Here is a 25,009-nt window from a genome sequence, read left to right as displayed (position 1 = left end):
AAACCAAATAAGTCTCTGATAGTGGAAGTCTGCTTTCAATAAGTAAAAAAAAATATATATATGAAGTATATGCAAATAACACATATTCACTAATTACTAGTATAATTTAAATGAACCTTAAAGAGAGGAATCTTGATGCTTGGCAGTAGGCACTCATAAGCTATCCCTGTCAATCTGTTTTGCTATAATTTTCTTCTCCCTGTGTGAATAAATTCATTATAAATAGTGGCAAATCTTATTTGTGAATTGTGAAGCAAACAATTATCCATGTGTTTATATGTTGTTTTTGTTGTATACACTCGTGGTTGCTAAGGTTTTGATAATTTTTCGCTTTAATAAAAGTTTACGCATTCGTTATTCCAACAAATTACTGCTTGTATTTGTATGTAAATGCAATTTTCTGATTATATTTATTTAATGAATTTAGCAACATTCTTTTTACGAATAACTAAGTAATCACTTAAACGATTTCACTGCCAATTATTTGCGAAATGCTTTTTCGGCATTGTAATCCACAGTTGGCCATGCGCCCAATTAATGATATCTTTGTTAAGAATGTTTTCCAATTATATACATACTCGTACGTACAACAACACTAACATAAACATTGCAGTTTCCGCTGTCATATGTATATGTTTGTGTACGTATGCATACATATGTATTGATTAATATATCATATATGTTCGGAACCAAAATCAGAATAAAGATCTTTATAAACTCTTTTATGTTATAAAAGCTGTGCTTATCAAGGGTATTGTAGATTCGATGCAGCCGAGGTTGTTTTTTCTCGTTTTTTTTTTTATAAACAAATTGGTAGAAACTGTCCAAATTGTAAGACTGATTGACTTCAGTTAATAAATAATTGAATGAAATTATTATTTTATATATAATATATTAAATTATTTTGCTTTGATAACAAAAAAAATAAAAAAGTTCTATAATCTATTACTATACTATTTTATTTTTTAAAAATACCGAGCATTTAACGAAGATCTCAAATGGGCACTGTGGAAGCTATATTCTTCATAAAAATAAATATTTGCATTTTCACAAAATTTTATCGGCAGAATGATTGATTAGAAAAAGACCAACGACTTGGAAAAATATTCAAAACGCAAGTACATATTTCTTTAAATAATTTTATAAAACGCTGAGGTAAACTATAAAGTCTAATCAGAATGAATCAGCTATAACGAATGTAATTAGACCACATTCGGTATTCTAATTTACTTTCTATTTATACACATTTCTAAACAGATATTCGAATGGCTATCTCAACATCATTCATTACGTTGCTGACAAAAAATTGCATAATATGTAATATTTCGTGGTGTACTACTAAATTTTAATTATTCAGTTTATATTGATTTGCGGTGATGTAAAAGTTTTTAAACTGACAGCAATTTGTATGTGTGTGTACGCGGAAACTCACCCAAAAATCAGCTGGAGCAGGCGAAAATTTTTCTTGTGGAACTTTGCAGAAAACAGCACTAAATTAAACAGTTGAAAACAATTGATATACATATATGTTAGCTCCAATTAGAATGCAAATGAAGATATTGTATATTTAGAAATTTTGGGGAATTTCCTATTTAATCGTATGATATTCGTGCTCTTTCCGACACACTTCTCACTTTTTATATGCTTTGGTATTTTTAACTACGAAAAATTACAATCGCAACTTTCCCAACTTAAGCTTTTGCACTTTTTACACATAAGTATAACACTTGGGTTTACAATAATCTGCTTATAGTGTTGAAATTATTATGAGAATTCTACAATTCACTTAAGAATCCGCAAAGCTGTGTGATTGACACCGACGTTCGAACAATTTGTGTTTGCAGAATGCTGAAAATTCCAAACAACTGTCAGCTGCGTTGCCAACTATGCGCCGAAAGTGCAAGGGAAGAAAGTCGGGGATGAAAGTCATCACTAAACGGACAGTCAAAAATAAACTGTAAACACCAGATACTCTTAACCGACATTCACATATAGCTCTAGGGTTTTGTACAATATGTTCTTTGAAATCTTGATAAGGCAAATAAATCAATTGAATTTATTTCTAACTGTCTCTTAATCTCAAATAATGAGTTTTGTGTAATTTTGCTTTGCTCAAACAGTTAAATTAAATTTGAAGATATACCATTTAAATCAGAGTTGTAAATTCTTTCATTCAAAATTAGATATCTAACTTTTAATCCCAACATAGGAATTTTGAACTTTTAATCTTAATTTTGAGAGTAAGAATTTAACTTTAAGTTGTTAAATCAAGATGTTTGGGATTAAATTAAATATTTATATTATTAATTTAATAGTAAGAAGTTAATATGCAATCCCAAAGCTACAATTAAAATGTGATAAAAAAGTTTAAAAATATTACTTATTATTAGGATTTATGGAACTTCACAATACAAACACAAATTTAATATACATTTTCTAATTTAAACAAATAAATGTATATATATGCGCAACAAAGCATTCAACATTTATTATTTCCGAATGCAACACTGCATACAAAGTGAAGTTGGTTTCAGTGTTTTGGCTGTCAACTTTTATTCTGCCTACCGTGTTTGCTGCATTTTCAGTGTTTGGAATATTTATTCAGTGTGCATAATTAAAGCCGTATTTTGAGTGAATAATAAATTAAAAATATTTATTAAGTAAACAAAACCGGAGAAACTGCAATGGCTAACGTGGAATCAATGATTGTTGAAGAGAAGTCTCACATAAAACCTATAGATCGTGAAAAGGTTTGCAGTCGGCGCCCAGTTTTTGCCTAACCAAATTGTTTACCTCTATTTATAGTTACAAAATATTCTAATTTTTAATTTTTACAGACATGTCCGCTGTTGTTACGTGTTTTTTGCTCAACTGGTCGCCATCACTCCGTATCGGAATACATGTATGGTAATGTGCCGAGCAATGAACTACAGATATATACCTGGCAAGACGCCACACTACATGAACTCACATCGCTCGTACGTGATGTCAATCCTGATACGCGTAAAAAAGGCACTTACTTCGACTTCGCAATTGTCTTTCCCAATTTCCGGAATAATCATTACCAGATGCGTGAAATCGGTGTAACTTGTACTGGTCAAAAGGGCGCAGATGATACCAAAACATTGGCACAAGCTAAGTTCTGCATTGGTGACTTTTTAGACATTTCCATCACACCACCTAACCGTTTGCCGCCCATACGCCGTCAAAGGCCGTACTAGTTAGCAGATAAAATATGCTGCAAGCATTACTACTTTGCTACAATATATTACTTTTAAGGTACCTTTCATTAGTGTTATTTTAATTTCGATTAATTTGCCTTTTAAAGATTTTATACGAAAAATGCGTACCATTTGAAAATTTACTGTCGAACGAAGGCATAAAGTCGTTTGGGGAAAAAAGAAAATACAAACTAATAAAAAACTCAATTACAAATTTTAATTTATAATTAAAGTTGTAAATATTGATATATTTTTGATAGCTTAAATATTATCATTTTATATGTATGTATATTGTATGTTTTAAAATGCTAATTTCTATAGATGGAATTCGGCCGTCTGGATTTCTTCTTGCCGATCTGTGTCATGTCGATCTCAATGCCATTTGGCAATACAGCTGTATTCTGTTCGTAATTAATGAAAGCATTTTGTTGTAGCTCTTCCTCTGTTTCACGTGTGTTGGGATCACATTTGATGCCGGTCTCATAGTGGTATTCACGTTTGTTACCATCGGGATCAATGTAGCCGTATGTGCCCCTACAAGCAAAAATAAAAATATTAATGTAGTTTTAGTTTTAAAAAAGAATGCGAAAAAAGCTAACTTTGTGACGCAGTCTGTGCCTATGATTTCCTCCTTGAATGAGCCATCATCATTCTCATAACCCCAAGTAATGCTGCCGTCCTCGTTCTCCTCACGCCATTTGCGTATTGTTTGCGCGACGGGACGTTGGCGACGCTGTTGTGGCTGCTCACGTTCCTCTTGTTGCACTTGATTATATTCAATCGCCGGACGGGCTGGTGCTGGACGTGGACGAGAGCGCACAGGTGCCGGAGCTGGTTGTGGTGCTGATTGCGCCTCATATTGTGGACGTGATTCACGCACTTGTGGACGTGTGCGTATAACATTGACACGCTGTGGTGCCTGTTGTGGCAAAGGAGCCGGTGCAGGTGCACTCTGTTGTGGCCGCTCCAAACCAAAACGTTGCGCACCAAAGCTACCAATACCGTAATCATTGAAAGCGGGCCGATTGTTGGACGTTGTTGCTGCTAGAGGTGCAGTGGGTGTTGGTCGCTCAGTAAAGCGCGTTGATGGCAAAGCAGGTTGTGGTGATGGCGCCAATATATGCTCATCATCTTGCAACAATTGTGGCAATGAGGGCGTATCATGTATGGTATTCACCTCACCGTTGAGGAAAGCATTCGCTTGCTGTTGAAATTGTGCCTGCTGCGCCTGCACCAATTGCTGTTCGCGCAACAGTTGTGGCAAGAAGACATCTGGTTGTTCATCTTCAGCCGATTCGGTTACAGGTTTGGATTCCTCTTGTATGCGCGGCGCTACCGACGGTATGTAGGAGTTTTGTGCACGCAAAGCGATTGGACGACGTACGCGTACCGGCTTATCATTGCGAAATTGTGGGCGCGGTGCAACTGCAGGCCCAACCACGGGCACAGCGCCTGGTATGCTCAATCTTGGCGGAAATGGTCCCTGTGCTTGAACGACTAGCAGCAGCGAGGTTATGGCCAAACAGCTGGCGAGCTAGAAAGTGAAATGGGAAATGAAACTAGTAGTATTTTATTGAAAATAAATAAATGCAGTTAATGAATGAATTGATATTAAACTTAAAAAAGTGGAAAGTTCCATTTACAAAAAAAAAAAAGTTCGCACCTTTCACATATTTACATGATTTAGTAGCGCTTCGCAGGTGTTAACGCGCAAATTGGCGGCAACACGCAAGCGCCACTCTAAAAATAATTGCGCAAAATTTGCTTTGTATGTATGTACATATATACATATATACTTTAATGTGTGTTAGTGTGGTAATAACAACCACTATATATCTTTATGTATATAATTTCATATATTGCCTATAATATTTTATTGCCGTTACACTCTAATAACGCCACATTAGACTTGTTGTGATGCATTCATGTGGCAAGTGCCTTTGTGGCTTGACAAATTTGCCAAATGTCGAACTTCTTTAATTAGTTGCGTTTAACTGTTGACTTTGCACCGTATAAGTGAAGCTAAGTCACCTGCTCTGCTTCAAAGCTTGCATATGTATGTATATCGGTTGAATGGCAGTGGAGTTATGAGCGCGCACGTAAAGCGGTCAAATAACTCATTAAATTTGTAACTTACTTAAAATGTAGGCGAGAGTGCATTTAAGCGTGTTGTTGTTGCACATTTTTGTTGTGTTATTGGTTTGGGTGTAGGTGTATTTGCAGTTTGCAATGCCGCTAGATTAGCGACAAGAATTTTCTATATACATATGTATGTATATGTACATATATACACTTATGCACGTATGAATAAATATTCACATAGGGGAAAACGTGCATTAAGTTGTATCCAACATAAGCTCGTTAATAGTTAACGGTTACCTACTCATATGAATAGCAATTTGCTGTGCTACCCGGTATAAGCTTGCTGGTGGCATTTTTCCGTTTGAAGGAAATTGTCTGAAATGTTCAAACTGTACATACAGTGCTGGGCATACAATTAGATACAAAAAAGAGGATGTCTCCCATCGCACGTCTTCATATCGAGGCCCGCATGATCACTGTTAAGGAACATAATACATTTAGCAGTTTCTGCTCGGGTGTTCTCACAAGAAATCATTCTCACAAGAATATGCATCCAACGTGTCGACAAACTTAAAGAATATACCGACTAAATTTCGGACGCCACCAGTTTCCTCGAGGTACTGAACGCCATTCACAGTGGAGCTATTAACACATCCATTGATTCCCTCCCAGTGAATGGCGTACTTGGAGTACAAACAACACCCATGGCAGAACAAGAGCTCGAGTTGCCGCGTGAAACCAGAGTTACTCTGGCGCAACTTCGTTTTGTGTATTGTAGCAGGTTGAACTCCTACTAAGCTAGAATAGACCGTGACATACAAAATCTATGTTCCGCATGCAATGAATCCCCACTTGACCTCTTTGCCATCACCTCTTTGCCATCACCTCTTTGCATGCCCAATGAAACCAACTCACTTAATTCCCCAATCCCTTTGGTCCGAACACGTCGAAACAGCACCTTTCCTGGGCCTGCCGTTAAGTGACTTCGATGACAGTTAACTTATTGCTTTCTCCTAATTTTTAAGTACTAAACTATTGAGACCCATAATTATATCGTTGTTCCCACGACACTCAGCTCTACGTAAGAGTAAACGACTCAGTAGTGATGTGATAATAGGAGAAGGCACAATAGACTACAGGTCGCAGTGCATTGCTCAACTTTAATCTATGCTACCGGTATCGGACCCAGGTCTTTATCCGACTGAAGAAGGTCAACTCCGCAACAATCCTCAAAAATTATTTGCGGGAATACTTTTCGCCGCCACAACAGTAAAAACATCGTTAATACTTTTGAATATTTCCAGAGTATTGAGGTCAAAAACTGTTGAAAAGCGACGCTAAGACCTCTTTTAACTAACATCTGAAAATTGTGCTGAACAATGTAGTTGATCATATTGTCAAGAGAAAATGTTATCAGTAATTTCTAGAAAATAACCTTAGTAAGTAATTTGTTGTATTATCTGTGGAATTTGGAAGATTTCACCAGCTCTACACCGCACCCTCTGTGGTTTAACCACTGTATGGTAATACGTTTGATGGTGTCTCAGGCAGGGTTTTCCTTCAGATTACATTAAGCTTAACTTAAATTCGGTGCTTTCGACAACTTTTTCTTAGCGGTTTGGTTAATTTTTGCGATTTTTAACCAGAGAAAATTAAAACCAGAGCCAATTTGTGCCGAAGAAGGAGTATAGAAGAGCGAGAACCCAAAAAAGGCGCGAATGCTCCGAATGAATTGAAGGATTTGCTTACTGTTTCTTAAGTTTACCACAAGGCCGCATGCTCAACAGGAATGTTATGCGCCACTTTATCAAAAGTGCTTTGGAGATTGGAAGAAAATTTATATACGGGAACTAACACCTAAGTTTTTAAGATATCGGTCTGAAATTTTGCGCACGTGTTTTTGTCTACAAGAAGCTGCTCAGTTGTTTAAATTGCCGTTATCGGGCCACTATAGCTTATAGCTGTCATACAAACTGAACGATCGGAATCAAGTGCGTATATGGAGAACTTTTCCTTTTGACGAGATATCTACAAAAAATTAGGCATGGTTTATGGTCTAAGGCAATGGTGCAATCTCCGAAGAAATGGTTCATATCAAGTTCTTGTAAAGAAACTTTTGTATTTGTGTAGCGTGTTATAGCTACGGTGCCAGCGAATTTGACGTTTTTTCTTGTTTAAAACATACTTTATTTAAGCATATAAATTAAGTTCAGCTAAATAACTGCATTTGCCTCTATTCTTCCCGTTCCATTCATTAATCAGTAATTACATGTAATACACATGTATATTCGCAATCAAAATTCGACTCGAGAGCCAAAAATAAAAACAACAACATGTACATACATACTTGTATTGTACATACATATGTACATCTATTACACATGATTAAAAAAATCTCCTTCCAACCGCAAAACTAAACCAGTTGACCGGTTAAAAGTATGAAACATTTAATAAAAATCTTGACTTATGCAAGCATTTTTTCTAGTTTGTATAAAAATTCCTAAAATAGTTTAGCACCATAACAATAATAACAACAACAACAGCGCGCGGCAAGTGTCCACCGTTCATGTCTCGAACTTTTCTAAGCTCCATAACTGGAACTACTTATTCCACCTGGTTGGTTGCTAAGTAATTAGCCAGCCGAGTTGCGACATAACGTAATACGCTAAAGTACGGATTCGAAAAGCTATAATAAAGATATTGAGGATTAGTTTCATGCACACATACATATACATATAAGAAGGTAGTACTCAAGTATAACTGTATGTGTCACTAATGTGAATTATTTGCAAACGATTTTACTCCGATTTCTGCTCAAATGCTCAGCCATGTGCCTAAACAAGCGCCGCAGCAGCTGGAAAAGGGGCCGGCAGGCCGAGCTTGTCGCGCTTTTTGCGAGCCACGGTGCTACGTGCAGCTGTGTTAGTAGCTCTTTTTTTATTGTTTTTGTTGTTGTTAGTATTATTTTTATAAATCCAGTATTTCATTAGTCAGCTCCATTTCTTACAAAAGCCTTGTAGAAATCAAACAAGTTTTATACAAAAAAAAAAATACAAAAACAATAATAAATATTTGAAATATGTAACGCCGCACGAACCGCAACAAATCGAACGGCAATGAGTTTTATATGAATTAGAGCAACATGCTGCTGTTGATTGTACGTACTCGTGTGTGTGCATGTGTGCACAGTGTTGGAGTATGCAAGTGGACTGCAAAATCATGCGAAATTCAAATAGTGAAAGAGTAAATAGCCGTTTACGATCCAATCGAATTGTGGGCTATAGCTCCAACATTACACACAGTTGTGTTCATATTAATAGTACACACATATATATATATATATGCGTACATACAAACATGCATATACATACATACATACATATAAGTAGCACAACAGCTCGCTTTTGAATTCGCTTTGTGGTAAGGAATTCGCCATTGCATAATTTACAGTATATTGGCCGCTTGAAGAAAATGCCAAGCTAAAAGAAGGAAAATATGTGAAAATCGCTCCATTTACTTGTCTGTGTTGGCCGCGCGTTGTTTTCATTTTTCTCATTTCTTTTTATTGCATTGATTTCATTTTCATTTCAATACTTGTATAAATGTATAGATATGTTTTCAATAAATATTACTTGACTTTTCGTTTTCGTGATTATCTGGCATCACATTTGTTCGCGGAAATCAATTTCGCGGATGCGTCTGCGCAGAGCAAATTCACTGTCTAGGACACGCATATACATTGTTGATTTTATGTAATTGTAACATTTCTTTTTATGTGATTAGCGATTATTTGATTTCTGACCTCTCTTTTTAGTATTCCGGCTTACGGGTGTCTGATAAATGTGTTATACACATTGTTCGAGTATAATATAGTAATTTGTTGTTGACTTATTTCGTTTCCTCCAAAGAAGAGTAGCGAATCGAACAAGCAAGTGTTATAAATATAACGAATTGGAATCAGGAAATAGGGGCCGCACTCAATTTGCCAAACTTTCGAGAGTACCAAGCTGCACAATCAACATATGAAGGAATCGAACAAACGACACGTATAAATATTGTATTATAAACTGGTATAATGAAATACAGTTAGAATAATAACCGGACATTACCATTTGGTATCCACGAACTCTGTTATATTGTTTTCAACTGGATACAATTATTATTGCTTTCTCATGTGTCATTTTTAGGCTGAGCGCCGCTCTGACATACATTGGTAATAATCTTTAAAACAACAATACCAAAATAATGTGTGTTAATTTAAAATACTAAACTGCTTATTTTACACACGATCATAATACAGTACCGCTATAAAATAATATAATCAATAGCTATCGACTGTAGAAGCTTTAAACATATTAGTAGTGCAGTAATAATCAGCAGTCCCAAAGAGGTCGATGTACAAGATTTAGTATCATAAAAATACAGATAATTAGATATCTTAATCAAAACCAGCCGGTGAGAGCACAATCTTTGTAGCACTTGGCCTATCGAAGTACTTCCAAACCGTCAGTCATGTTGTGTTGCGGGAAGAGATCGATCGATTGTCGTTTTCAGTAGAGTTCAAAAGTGTGAATCACTACAATTTCAACGCTTTCAACATAATTTCATGGTAAATTTCAAGATTAGGGAAAATACAATATGTAGTGTTGAGAAATACTTATGTTAACCATCTCTTCTAAAAATACACGGTGACAAAAATTATGCATCTATGCTAAATTATACCTATCCAAACTTGATCTTATAATACGCATCACAACAAAATCACTTACAAGTATTTTAGACTAATTGTCTTTTATCGCTTCCTGGATTTCCTATCAATAGGTGTCATGAATGAGAGTATGTTTAGGCAGAAGAAAGTCCTGCATTTAGCTTTTTTTTACTGTTGACATTCCTTCTGAAGACACTCGAAAAGATTCTAGATGCCTACATCAAGGACAAGATTTTAACGGCTAACCTATCGAAAGCTCAACACGCTCATATGAAATGTAAATCCACTGAGACTGCACTTCACTCGTTAACCTTAAATGTTGAGAGAGTAGAGAGAGAGTTTTTTGACATAAGCAGAGCATTTAATAATGTCTCCACTGTCGCAATCGTTAATAGTCTGGAAGCAACCGGGATAGAGCCCGTCATCATAGCATGGATAATAGCTCTAAAGGCTGGTTGAAGTATACGAATTAAATATCAAGTCTCTAGTAAAATTCAGCTCGTATTATTAATGAATCCCCAACTGGCATTATAAAAGACCTGTAGGTCTGTGTATGTCTTGACAGCCAGAAAGTGTAACCTTACCTCACCTAATATGCCTTTACCAGAAAAGTTAATACGTTTTCTACAAGCAATATCTGCCAGTACCATATGCAAATATTATTATATTATATATATTGTGCTTAAACATACAACTATATTATTACAAGACTGACCACCTAAATTCTCCCTGGCCGAATACCAGTTTACGAATTTTCGCCAAATTGAAATTGTTGCAACACTTTTTATTATACTTTTATTTGATTTTATGTTATTTTTAATCTCTGCTTGCGAGTTTTTGCTACATTTGTGTTAGAGTTTTTATTTGCAGCTGAATATTCATGAAAAAACACTAAAGAAATAATCATAATAAAAGGCAACGGCCTAAAGGCGCAGCGTTGCGTGGCGCATGGCTTGTGCTACTGATCTGGTGCGCCTTGCTCCAGCTTGGCAACAGTGGACCGGCTGTTATTGACACACATAAGCCAATAAGTGCACAAATGGGTATCAGTATAGGTATACGAGTAATTCAATGATAAGTACCAGTACCGCTAAATAATTGACCAATTTAAATTGGTTGAACATTCTTTGAACCCAAAGTTGCATGTCAAAAATTCGAGTTTAGTCTTCTATGCTTTGCAGAATTTTCGCTTTTAACCAGTAACCAATTTTTTTAAGATTTATTTTCATTAATACAACTAGCAGTTTTTCTCAGGTTCTGCGCCTGCTCGACCAGCCGGCAAGCGTGATGCGGAAATTAATTGGCCTGCTTTGTTATTTATTTCTTCTTATTTCCAACTTTTGATTTGTCAGTGAAGTAGTTTTTTCATAGACTACACAGTTTTATATAATTGTGAGTTAATAAATCTATGCTTGATCTTTTATTTTCCGGATTTCAGCGCCGTATTGATTTAATGTGTTATTGCTTTTTGTTTTTGTGTTGCTGTTTGTTTTAACGCTTTACCGCTTTAATTGCATTGGCCGTTGTATTAAATATGCGGCCAGTAATTATTTAGTCAATACATTTTCAGTAGCTTAATAATCTTGATAATTACACCTCAATGGTCTAGGAATCTTACTTTTGCGGAAAATAGTACTTAATAATAGCCAAATTATGTATTTTAACGATTCAGATAATTGAATTTCAGCCATGAACTTGAAAACTGCTGATGTCTCTTCAGTTAGCCGCTTTTCATAGCATTTTGTTTTTTTTTTAATTATTTAACCTTCTTGTCTTAATTGTAATTTATATAGTGCTTCAGTTATATCCTTGAATCTGCGCTTTTTGTGAATCTCAAGGAAACCCTGAGACATATTTATGTAAGAACCACTGAATGTAAATAATGGACTATATTCTTGCATTTACCGATATATTTTCTACAAAGAAATGTCTGGTATATGTATATTTTCATGATTGCCTTGTATGTACATATGTATGTATATACAAGATCAATAAAAGTGCTCTACAGCTCTTTAAATTGAGCTGGGCGATCTGACGGTTTTTTATTGGCTTCATTCAACTAGAACTACCATAAAGCTGTTTGTATGTGTAATTTTTGCTATTTTTTTGTTTAAATATGCAAATTTGAAGAGATCGCCTGTCATACCCTGTAGGAAATCGAAAACTTGCCAGACAATAACTGATGCAAATTAAAAAACTTCGCCTTATTAGTACCAGTTTATTTTATTACTAAGGTTTGAATGAAAATGAAAAAAAAATTACTTAAAATTATCTAAAATAGTTGCTAAAAGTTCTTGAAAAAGAGCTAATGAGGAAAATAAATTCTGTGAATAGAACTGTGCGAGATAATTGATACTTTCTTGGTTTTTCTGTCTAGCGACCCTGCTCAAAAATATTGCAAGCGCTCGAAAATGTTTTTATTTACATTTTAATAATCCTTTTATCTAATAAAATTTGTAAAATTAAATTTTTTTAAACAGTTGGCAACTACAAAAGTTACATAAACTATTTGTAACTGTAAAGTTTTTTCAACCTATAGTATTGAGTTTGCTATCTATATTGTAGCGGTTCTATATATATTATAATTTTTTTCTTTAACAATTTCAAATATGTGGCAATCTTCTAACTTTTTTATCGCTTTGGAATTATTAAGATTGGTGATGCTTTCAGTATGTTTTAATGTTAGAAGGCAGTTAATTATTATAAATATCTCACTTTAAATAACTGGCAACCCTGCTCCAAAATATTTATAACTGAAAGCCCTCTCGAAAATTTGTTTAGTTGTATTTAACACTTCGTTTATCTAATAAAATTTATAAAATTAAAAATTTCAAACATTTGGCAACCTTAAGCATTGTTTTACAACTGTAAACTTTCTTAAATCTATTATGTTTGATATAAATATTATCTTTATCGGTTTTATAAATAATTATTTTCTCATTGAAAATTTCGTATATATGGCAACCTTCTAACTCTTTTATCTTCATGAAAAATAATTAAAAATTAAAATTAGTGATGCCAATAGTATATCAATTATTTTTGAGTGCGTGATGCAATTTTGTTGCGCTACACAATTTCGTTGCAGTTTTGCGGCTATATACAGTTATAGAGCTGACTCTATTGTATATCGAAACTATAGAAAAAGACAATTGGCACTTAATAAAACATCACAATGAGTCGAAGACAAGTCAACAGTTCAGAAAGTTTACATTTCCCTACAGGGTACACACTCCTACCATATGTGTATATATGTGTTTATAGTATGCAAGCCGCAATTTTCTTAAAGCGAGTATTTATTGATATTGTTGCTATTAAAGCCATGGCAATTGCTGTCATATTTAGAGCTTTTCTTGTTCTCATTGTTGGCAGCAGCAATACTTATTATTGCTGGTTGTTGTTGTTGTGAAATTTTGCTCCATCACCGGCTACAAATGCAGTTGGCCTTGGGCGTAGCTGTTTCTACGACTTTTCTTTCATTTTTTTCGTACTTACTACACATACATATGTTACATACTTACAATTCTATATATGAGTATATATAAGTACGTATATATGTATATATGGTTGTATGTACCAACAATCTTATAGTTTTCACACGGTCTCTTAACTCATTCACTCCTTCAATTACAATCAATTCGTTACCTCCTTCACGGCTGCTGATTATCTTACTGCATGAAGGTGTATGTATGTATGTATTGCTGTATGTAAATATGTATACGAGTGCTACTATAATCACACTGAATCACTCACTAACTAATAGCCGTTGCACTATCGTTGGTCGGCGAAGAAGCAGCGTGTGCAGCGAATCGCCAATTGGTAAGTGTTCTACTAGGTACAATTTGCCACACAAGCCGCCCTACAATTATACACGATGAATGACTAATTAAATGACTTGGTGACTTACCCAGCTGAACCTCAGTAAACTACTCGTAGTTTGTATGTTTGTATGTATTAATGGGAAAGCACTTAAAAAAATCACTTTCAAAGCTATGTTTGTACATATGTATGTATATGTAAATATGTATGTATACATATAATATATCGCTGTTGTCTGCGTTTAAAAGTCATAACATATTTTGTAGCAAAATGAAGTCAACTCACGCCCATTAAGATCATTTATTATGCGCATAGCTTAACGTTTACATATGTATATACATATGTACATACAAAAACATGACATACATACATATTTAAACTCGTCGTACATTTTTGCTACGAGCACAATTTTTGCATTGTCTGCGCACTACAATGGTTGCAAAGTATGCCGACAGCATATGACTTGTTGCGATTATTATTTGCCGCTCGAAGCTCTGAATCGAACTTTTCTGCACTTTGAATGGCTGCCTTTTTAAATGCAGTCGCGCATGCGCGAAATGCGTAGGCAAAAAATGCCTGTCGCCTTGCAGCAATTTTGGTTTTTTTTTTTTTGAATTTTTATTAAATCACATCGCTTCATCTGCGAAGTTAAGCGAATTTTCGCTACATTGTTGTAGTGTATGGTGTTAATTGTTGTGTTATGTTATTTTATCGAATTATTCATATATGGTAAACATATGTCGAAATGTTGTACATAAGTGCATAAGTGCGTTTGTGCGAAAATATAAGAAGTTGACCAAACTAATTTTTATTATAAGTCAACCAAACAGCCAGTTCTAGCTAAAGCTCCATGAATACTTTACATGCATGATTCACAAAAAAGAAAATTGTGATAATAATGGTGGAGATTTCAGCACATTAAACATTTACCAGCTTACCTAACCTTACCCAACCTATCAAGAATAAATAAATAACTATAAATTTTGTATTAAATATTTTTTTATTTTGTTTTAAAAGTACATTCAAAAACGCTTATATTTGGTTATTATTTTGTAACAGCTTCACTTTTATTTATTTTAGTTATGTGGCAATTCTATAACAAAGTACGATTAATTTATAACAAAAAATAAAGTTTAAAACTTTGCGGTATCCATTTTGTTATACTTCCAATATTACTCTCTTGTTAGGTGGCAACTCTATATCAAAATATGATTAATTTAATGCCTTTTCATATATTCCATGAATATAATATTGTATTTGGTTCAGTTTTCACTTTTATTTTTATCGAAAGGTGGCAACTCTATAACGAAAATTTTATAAATCATAGGCTCCTCAAATATCCTCAAATGTTTTTATAAATTTTTTATATTTGTGCACATATTTTGTAATATTTTACTTAGCGTTGTCCTTATCCATTATGTGGCAACTCTATTTAAAACTAGTTTGAAATTAATAATAATACTCTATTACAAAGTATATCCAACTAGTTCGTCTGATTTTCCTACTTTCGTAACAAATGTTATTGTAGTTCCTCAGAAACTGCGATCAGAGCTATCTAGAGCACCTCTTTACTCTTTTTTTGATAATATAGCTAAGGCTCAAACACACTTTATATACATATAGACATATTGTACGTTATGAACTAATTAAGGGTATAGAAAAGTTTATAATTCGTCATATTTGCAAACCATTAAAAAATCTGCGTTTTCGAATCTGACCTAATCAACTAATATATTTAATCGTTTACCAAGCTTTATGATACTAAAAAACGGTTTTGAAAGTTAAAAAAAGAGTAGAGCTCGAAACATGTTTCTGCGCTTATTCCGAAAATAATTGGCCAATAATATTAAAAAAATTACATATTTATAAAATACCATAATTATTTGAACTGTAGTTAAATATTTAACTAAAAGTCCATATAATTTTTCTGAAACTCATAGTTAGGCGGTGTTGTTAGTTTCTCAAACTAGTTGAAAATTAAAAAAATATTTGTATTCTTGTTACTTATTGCAAGTCTCTAGGTTGAGATAATTAATATGTGCTTCAAACAGCTCCTAAATTAAGTCAATTAACAAATTGTCTATATTAAAAGTTGATATAAATTGTGTAATTAGTACTTGACAACTTTTAAAAAATTGTACTGATTTAACTTGAAGAAAGCTTGAAATACCTAAAAACGTAAGCTTAAATGAACTAAATAAGTTTATGAAGTTCAAAAAAATAAGGTTTCGAATTAATTCCAATATTCAATCAATCTTTTGAACAGTTTTCGAAGGATTCAGAGATAATTTAATATGCATTTATAAACAATTAAGTACTAATTAGTTTATTGTACTTTTATATAATCATTTTGCACACACCCTTTTACTCTCGAAAAGCTGCCACTTGTCGGCATCGCCGATATCAGACCACTATAGCATAAAGCTGCCATACAAACCGACCGATCACAATCAAGCCGTTGTATGGAAAGCTTTTTATTTAATTTCGTCACGAAATTTGGCATATATTATTTTCCTAGCTAACGCTATAATCTTCGAACATATTGTTCAGATCGGACCACTTTAACATATAGCTGCTTTACAAACCGACCAATCAAAATCAACTTCGAAAGTTAACGTTTTTTTTGTTATTTTAAGAATTGAGGAAGTGGCTCACTATATTTGAAAGTTATTTTTCTTTCAGGAGATAGAGAAATTTTTGGCTGAAATATTTCTTGTTTAAAGATAAACCATTAACTGTTTCGAGATCGTCAAATATTTAGACATCATATGCAAAATGATAGCGTTAATGTGTGAGCTTATAGACTAGATTAGACCTTGTTAATACCGTTAGAATCTTTCTCCGAGCAAATTTCATGCTAAATTATTTTGCTTTCAACTTTAAATTAAGTTCACTCCTTCCACTGTACTCTACAATTTTCTAAATTCCTTTCGCTTTCTGTGTTCGCTTACATACACATATTTACGTCAGCGCAATGTTATGCAACGTGAACGCCCAATTTCAATAGTTCATTACACACACGACGCAACTCACTCACCAACAAACAAATGTACAAGTACTAACTTGCGCTGGCCGCTTAACGTGTTTGTTGCAAACTTGTTATAGTTTAAGATCTGAGTAGATTAGCGTCATAAATTGTATGCCACATAAAGGCGAACACATACTTTATATGCAGTAAGCACACACGTACACGTAAAGTATATATGCATATGTGTGGTATAGGTATGTATGAAATAGTGTGTGTACTCTAAACGACTGGCGATCAAAGCAAGCGGCAAGCTTGAATGCATTTTTAGGTTAGTAAGTGCATAAAATTGGTACAACAACATGGTTTGTAGTTATTGTTACTTGTTTTGCTACAGTTTTCATTCGGCCCATTGTTTTGTTGTCATTTGTTTATTGCCGCCATTCTTGAAGGTTATTTACCTCACATAACTCGGTTGCCTTACTGGCTGAGTAGCTGATTGCCTCTAAGGTTTTACCTTGGGGCTTTCCTCACGGTGTGCAGCCTTTGTTTATCCGCTTTTATGTGGCCTCTTCGGAGGCTGTGCAGAAATTTCAATTTTTAACTGAGTTTTGCTGTGTCGCCAAACACTGGCAGACGGCGGAAAATTTTGCAGGGCAAAAAACAACAACAACGAAATTGCATGACTATTAAATTTGAGTTATTATCTAATATTAATTTTTTTCCTAAAAAAATGTTTGCAATTTTACGACATTAGCTTTGGTATGCCATGCGGCGAGGTTGATGCTTGCAACAAATGCACCCATACATATGTATGTATGCAATGCACTCAAATATTTTTGATTGATTGATCACAACATCGATCAGTGCCGTTATTACATAGCAGTTAACTGTCATTTATTATGTGGCTTAGAAAAAATTGCTATGCTAAATATTTAGTACTTGACTGAGATTTATTAACTTTTGACATTAAAACTTTTTATCGCATGCGATATTTTTTTTTAAAAAAGTACAATATTTCTCTATCCAGCTGACATTTGTCATTTACTCGCTTAATTCAAACAGCAAATTATTGCTTCATCGCAAATACCGTATTTTCGCACGTTTGCCGTCTTGCTGAGCCCCTAGCTAGCCCCGCATTAGTGCTGCCAACTTTTTTAATTAATACATAATCGGTTTTGTGCCATTTTCTGTCACTGTGAAACACCGCAAAGAATTGCCTTAAGCCTCAATTAGCTGCTTAAAATTGAAATGGCTTTTTAACTATTAAGTGTGGTACTAATTTTAGTGAAAGGTTGTAATGAAATAACGGTAAAAAGTTAAAGTTTGCTTGTTAAAACGAGAGTATGAATGTTGTAAACTGCTTACATGTCGGTTATTTCGAAAGGATTGAAATTTGTTATTAAAATAAATTTATTTTTAGTACCTCTTGAAAACCTGATTGAAATTATCTATTTTAGTAAGGGTTGAAAACTTATTAGTTTTAAAGTCTTTGACACCTCAAAATCGTTTTGAAATATAATGATAACTTTTTTTGTGTATTTTATTGACTATATTTGAAAAATTTATTTAAAGTACAATGTTGTAACAATCACAACATTCTACAAACTTCCCAACTAGCCAGCAAAACCAGTTTTGCTCATTTAGAAAAGCTGCTTCGTATCATAACCTCATTTTATTTGGATTTTCCTAAGTTCATGTTTTTCCGGTTTTTTTTTTGAAAAACTGGACATATCGCAACCATATCACTATAACAGCACAGAACAATAAGTTCTGGGTGCTACGCAATCCTTTCTTTGCCAGTTGTCTTTACAGAAGTCAGGAAAACCAGCCGTCGAAACCGGCTCACGCTTCACCACGACTATGCGAGCTCTCACACATCGACTGAAACAACTGCATTTTTGCGCACTCAAAACATCGATTTGATGAGTCATCCACCTTGACTTGGTACTGAGTCTTTTTATTTCCGTAATTGGTTCAAACGCATGCTCAAGTGTATAGATCTTAATGGAAAATATTTTGAAAAACAATAAAGCGATTTTCGATTATTAATATTTGTTTTGCCCTAAAAGATAACTCATTTCGTGAAGATACTTCGTCAAAAAAAAAAAGTTTCCCATACAAGTACTTGATCCCGACTGTTCAGTTTGTATGAGCTATATGCAATAGTGGTCCGATATCGGCGGTTCCAACAGCTTCTTAGTGTGAAAAAAACAAGTGCAAATCGATAGCATAAAAACTGAGGGACTAGTTTTTATATATACAGACAGACGGACATGACTAACTCAACTCAACTCATTATGCTGGTCATTTAAGTATATATTTTATAGGGTCTCTGACGTTTCCTTCTGGGTGTTACAAACTTCGTAGCAAACTTAATATACCCTGTTGAGGGTATAAAAATAGTGTTGAGTTTCATACAAATTTTCCAAGTGTTTTTCAGTGCTTGACCTTTCAGAAGTTTGTCAATTGTTTTGGCTACACATATTGTTATTTAAGTAAAAATTTGTGTGAGTAGTAAGTAGAATATTGATATTTTGGTTTAAAAGAAAATATGCTATTTACATACAGGTTTCCCACCTATGAAATGGCCCCAATATCGTTCATGAAATGAGTGTTGGTCATTATATTTTTATTTCATGTTCAATTAGCAATAACAAAGGGAAATTGTAAACTATCATTACTCTATTATTGCCCCTAAATCACTTTCTTCATAATGTGCTTCGTCCATTTCTGGCAGCCGTATTTTATCTGCGATGTATGGTACGTATTTTTATTATAGAATACCCCCATTTTTTATAGTAAAGAAATGGTTTTCTTTCTTCTGCTGATAAAAAAGGTGACTCCAAGTGTAGGTGGATACTTCAAAAAAGTTTTTTAAACCGGTTGCTATTATCTATTATTCTATCTACATTTGATTACGCGCATATACATTTAATTCATAAAAGTTGTTCGTTCGATTCACCACACGCCAAGTTTTGTCGAATTTAATAGTACTAATACAGTCAGAAATATTTTTAGAAGCTTACATTAATTGCTTGATCTATTGACAGCTGCAGCACGACTGATAATGCCTTAAAGCAAAATAGCTGTTTAATGAGGCGACTTCTAGCCCCAAAAAATATTAGTTATCACTGGTGTTTCATATACGATATGCAATAATAAACTCACACATATGCGTTTGTATTTAATGTTTCTTTTCAAATTTTCAAGCACTTCGAATGAATAAGCAAAATTTTCTAATTAATCGCTCCACATATACGCATATAAATTGTTACAATTTTGTAAACAACTTTCAGTTGACCTTCAAAATTGACAATACGAGTCGAGTAGTAAAGTAATTTGGCGAAAGGCCAGCGGCTTTTTGGATTAAAAAATATTTGAAAAGATTTTTTTAAATGTATTTTACTGTCGTTATAAAACAGAAAATGCTACCATAAATCATAACAGAAAATTGAAAAACAAATTTCTTTGCAAATTATTGAGTTTGCGGACCCACCCAAAACTTTAAAGCTCATTGGTTATAAAACTAATTTAATTGTTACGCTGATTTAAGCACTGACACCTTACTATCATTAAAACACGGTACTGTTATGGATTTGGATTTCTATGTTAACTGTTATTTCGAGGCATGAAATTGTTTTGGGTGCTGCTAGTAATTGAAATTTGAAGCAAAGGAAAAAATAATAATTGAAATGCTTTTGTACACTGTTAAATTAAAAAATTGGCTTAAAACATATACCATACTACCATATATGTATGTGTACATAGGTATACGATTCTTTTCACCCAAAAATCAATCTTGAAAGGTGTGACCAATTGCGATTAGCTTGCAAAATAATAAATTCAAGTATTTTGCTATTACTTATCCATGAGGCCGCAGCAAGTGAAATAATTATGCAATTTAGCGATTGTCAATCAACAAAGTAATGGTGGCTATTAGCCAACTATTGCTCTTATGTGTTAAATGTACAAGTATGTGGGCATAAGTATATAGATGAAGCGAATCGGTTGATGACAAATTTTTGCAAAACTTTTTTGCCCGTTGCATAATTGCTGCGCTTATTTTTTTACTTCGCTCTGGTTGCATACTTTTCCTCATGAATTTACAACTTTTTATAAAATCATATTTACATATACCTATTTAAAGATATTACATATATATGTACATATATATGTATACATATGCCTGATGATGTCATTGAAATGCAGTAAACATATTTTAATAGAGTCAGATTTTCTTGCAATTTAAGTGAGTGAATTAGTGTATGACAGTGCTGGGCAGGTAAATAAGACACTTTGTCTAAATATTAAAATCTTTAAATATTTCAGTTATAAACTTTAGTGTATATTTTAAAAAATGCAGAAGAATATATTTTTTTTTATTCCAAATAAAACTGTCCTGAATATATTATTCTTAATTTTTAGAAGCCTTAATTTGAGTTAATTTTCAGCGCATATCCAAAAACAAAGAATTAAAATCAAAATGCAATCCCGTTTTTTATGTTTCATTACAGCACCCCACATGTCACGGAATTTAAAATATAAACATTAAGGGTTGGTCATAAAAAGGAAATTTTTTTTCGCTTGGTTTGATTGGTCTGGTTTTGTAGAGCAGTCAATATTCTAAAAACTATGATTTTGCCGATTTATAATGATTTTATTTTCATTGCGTTATAAACAAACTTCAACCGTAAGTGACCATTTTGTAGATCATTCAATTTCCTACAAAATCTATGAAATGCGATATTTTTTTCAAATAGTTGTCGAAAGCAAGAAATGCATTTAATAAAAAGAAAAAAATAGGTAACTGTACGGCGGAGAACCTTTCCCTTAAGAGTTCATACTTGGGGAGATTTAGAGGAGTCTAAGAACCTATTTAGCAGAGTACGAAGCGATATTCATCCCCCTAATATTTATATATACATACATATAATATACGTATGTATACGTAACGAAAATCAAAAATACTTGAAAAGGTTAGGAAAGCTCCTGAGATAGCTAACAACGCAGAAAACCATGTAGAGAACATCAACAGTGTCGATAGCCAAGCGATAGCCTTTGAAGCAGGGAGACAGTAGATGTTATGGCTGCAGGAAAGCGGCTGTATATAGACCGGGTTCCAGGCTACAAGGGCATACTGGGAAACGAAATAGCTGATGAGATTGTCAAAAGTGCCATCCGTCTGGCTACCGAATTAGTATAGGTAATATAAAAGTCGCTAAAAACGTTACACAACGAAATTTCCGAAAGTGCGGACAGACGAATCAGGGTGAGATGGAATGCCTTAAGCATATGCAGGATGGCCAAGAACATGTGCAAGATAACCGATGGAAAATACTACTACTAAAATCACACCTTACTGAAATCACATGCGAGCCAGTTGGGCCTTAGTAGTGATGACACATGCAGGAAGCGCAGGGAAGGAAGCATGAGCAAGACGCTGGAACACCTCCTCTACTTCTGTCAGGCCTAATATAGAATTAAACTTAGATATCTAGGAGCGTCGCAGTTCAAAAGACTAAATGTTCTAATTTAATCAAAATTATATTCTGTATTATAGCTATTAAAAGTATGGAGTTTCTCATATGAAAAATTCATGTTCCTACGATGTCAGTACAAAGAAAAATTTTATTGCACCATATTGATAGATCTACCTTCGTACAGTTGTAATGCGGTACTCAAAGATTTCTTTTTGTACCCTCTTTAACAGTTTTCTGCTAGAAGTAACAATTGAAGCATCCACAGTTCATGTTTGAGAGTTATCTATATTTGGCTGAACAATATGCTTTCCAAGTTAGTTCTATATTATAACCTGTACAAAAATCTATTAATAACCATAAAGAATTTTTTGAAAAACAACTACAATAGAATAGAAACATAGAATGACATTCCTTTATACACATAAGATATATTATTGTATATATACCATACTTTCAGAGCCCGCCTTCTTATGGTATACATATTTTCAACGCTACCTCTTAATTAATACTTTTGGTTAATTGCTTTGGCTTATCTCTTTCGACTCCAATTATTAACCTCATTAGCCTATTCTAACTTGATAATGTCACCCAAAAATGTGGAATCTTGAGCTGAGAACAAGATATTTCTAGTAGTTTTTCATATTGGGTAAGAAAATAACATTAATTTGAGCCAAGTGTAGATCCATTTTTCAAGATCAGTTTTTAGATCGAGCCTTTCAAGAGGAGCTCTCCCTTAAGGTATGGTTTGTAAGCTGCTACACTAACAAAAAATTCTTTAAAGTTATAAGGAATTTGAATTTGATGAAAGTACATAATTGGTAGAGACACGATATTATATCTGACGAAGGACTGTTGCTACAACAGTATTTGTCGAAAGGATTTAAATTGGTTTTATTGCCTTAACCACAAATAAAAAAATAGAACCAGTGCGGTATTTTAAGCTTACTAATTTGTGCGGTGTTCTGTGTTGAGATTAACGTTCAATTTTATATTTTTGAAATCGAAGAAGGAATTATATTCACGAGAACATAACATAACATTTTTAAAGGAACATATGAGCAATCTGTTGAGTTCCATATACGTAATATCACTGTTTGACCGGGAAATTTATGAAAAATTGTGGTTAATTAAAAAAATTAATTTACAGGATATTTGAAAATTTTTACATAGCACACCATACACAACATAATTATGTCATAAAAAAGACACTTGAGCTGGAAATTTATCTATTCACGTTAGTTGCGCTCGAAATGACTTATAAATGGATTTCAGTCGTTAATAGCATTAGCGGCAGCGATAAAAATATTTATAATCTGTTTTATGCAGATATGCAATAACTGTGCTATAAACCATAAATAATGCGCGCAACAATTTCGAACGAAGACGAGATCATAAAATTGGTAAAACACCCACTGGGCATAACGAGCATGTAGCAGTCGATCCATCAAATGACAATAAGCTGAGCTGTAAGCCTTTTGCACTGTCACGCACACGCCCATAACTGGCTGTAAAATCAGCTATATATTTGAAATGAAAAATAAATAACAACAACAATAATAGTAACAATAAAAGATAAAAAAAATAAAAATGATAAATGTAAAAAAAAATAAAAGATAATAAAAAACAAAAAATATAAAAAATAAAAAGAAAAGCAATAATAGTAACAATTAAAAAAATTGATAAAAAATTGCCGCCACTAGCAGATAAATACAATCAAAACATTTTTTTTTTAAATAAAATTTCATTGTTGTTGTTGCGCTCTTAACGGCCTAACAATGTTGCAATATCACTTCGTTTATAGTAACACGTAATGCAATAACGAAAACAACTTACCACAAAATGTTGCACTTGCATATTTGTACGCGCCAAGTATAACTCCAAATCCGCTGTTGGTTATTTACAATTATTTGTTGTTGTTGTTTGCGGTTTGCAATGTGCTTGACAAGTTTTTGTTTTGTTTTAATTATTAAACTTTTATTCGTCTTCAAAGTAAGCACTTCCGGTTCTAATGCGCAGGCGCACACCAACACAAGTAATTGGCAACACACCACCACCACACACACACACGCAAAGTGAAATAAAACTTATAGCGCTTTTATATTATCACTTGATTTGTCTTTCACTTCTTTCGTTTGCTCAAATGTTCAACTGTTTCTTTGTGGCTGTGCGTTTACTATCGGGCTAGTGGTGTTGATAACCGTTTCGTTGAAACTCGCTTGTCAAATGCTTTATGCCGCACGCTTCCATTTCGTTTTTATACCGAACGCTTATGGCTTGTGGCGCCGCAGCAAAAACAACAATTGTAACAGTAGCGGTAATGCAGCGCGGAAGGAGAAACAATCAAATCAGCAGCTGTTTTATGCGCACAAACACACAAACAAGCATATATGTATATATAAATTGTTGCTTGGAAGTGAGCTTTTTGTACGCCTTTGACTGGAAAATTGTCTAAAAGCTCCGCTTTGAAGCGTGTAAAAGTGTGCAGAAAGTGCATTGCGGGCTTCCGGCGGAAATGCGGCAGCATTTTTTTGAACACAATAATTTTAATAAAAATATTTGAAAACAAATATTGTTACAAATTCTTTTAAGCACTTTTCAAAGCTTGTAATAATAGCGCCAAATGATAAATACAGTTTATTGAACTATAACATCATCGCCTGCTCGCATTACAATTTCCTTAAGCATACGCACGTCTGCCGAATGTATCACATCACGCAATTGTACAGTTAATTGC

At 33.8% G+C, this 25,009-nt stretch overlaps 3 protein-coding genes and 1 long non-coding RNA gene across 8 annotated transcripts in view; 2 read left to right on the top strand and 2 right to left on the bottom strand.

Moving 5' to 3' along the window:
• Window positions 1-1,858, bottom strand: part of sra (RRM_RCAN_like domain containing protein Sra) — a 54,312-nt gene extending 52,454 nt beyond the window's left edge. For 4 of the 5 annotated variants that reach the window (XM_036373079.2, XM_014242234.3, XM_014242233.3 and 1 more), the window contains exon 1: window positions 1,433-1,858. The gene's annotated coding sequence lies outside the window, so the exon portion shown is untranslated. Of the gene's footprint in view, window positions 1-116; window positions 139-1,432 lie in introns of those variants that run through there. The other variant, XM_036373082.2, reaches the window with a different exon arrangement.
• Window positions 1,859-2,552: 694 nt separating this feature from the next.
• Window positions 2,553-4,756, top strand: Bin1 (histone deacetylase complex subunit SAP18). The gene is made up of 2 exons (XM_014242232.3): window positions 2,553-2,750; window positions 2,838-4,756. Exons 1-2 carry the CDS (start codon window positions 2,685-2,687, stop codon window positions 3,219-3,221), a joined length of 450 nt encoding a protein of 149 aa, XP_014097707.1. The 5' UTR covers window positions 2,553-2,684; the 3' UTR covers window positions 3,222-4,756.
• LOC106622895 (uncharacterized) lies at window positions 3,417-24,515 on the bottom strand. The gene is made up of 3 exons (XM_014242231.3): window positions 24,109-24,515; window positions 3,821-4,755; window positions 3,417-3,755 (listed from the first exon to the last, which is right to left on the bottom strand). Exons 1-3 carry the CDS (start codon window positions 24,127-24,129, stop codon window positions 3,530-3,532), a joined length of 1,182 nt encoding a protein of 393 aa, XP_014097706.1. The 5' UTR covers window positions 24,130-24,515; the 3' UTR covers window positions 3,417-3,529.
• On the top strand, window positions 8,906-9,429 carry LOC118682936 (uncharacterized). Its single transcript, XR_004978732.2, has 2 exons — window positions 8,906-9,055; window positions 9,118-9,429. It is a non-coding gene; the product is annotated as an uncharacterized lncRNA (long non-coding RNA).
• Window positions 24,516-25,009: the final 494 nt, after the last annotated feature.

The sequence above is a fragment of the Bactrocera oleae genome, chromosome 2 (assembly GCF_042242935.1).
Source record: "Bactrocera oleae isolate idBacOlea1 chromosome 2, idBacOlea1, whole genome shotgun sequence".
In the NCBI taxonomy this organism is placed as follows: domain Eukaryota; kingdom Metazoa; phylum Arthropoda; class Insecta; order Diptera; family Tephritidae; genus Bactrocera; species Bactrocera oleae.
The sequence above is the reverse complement of the archived record's forward strand: the minus strand, read 5'-3'. Positions and strand labels throughout refer to the sequence as shown.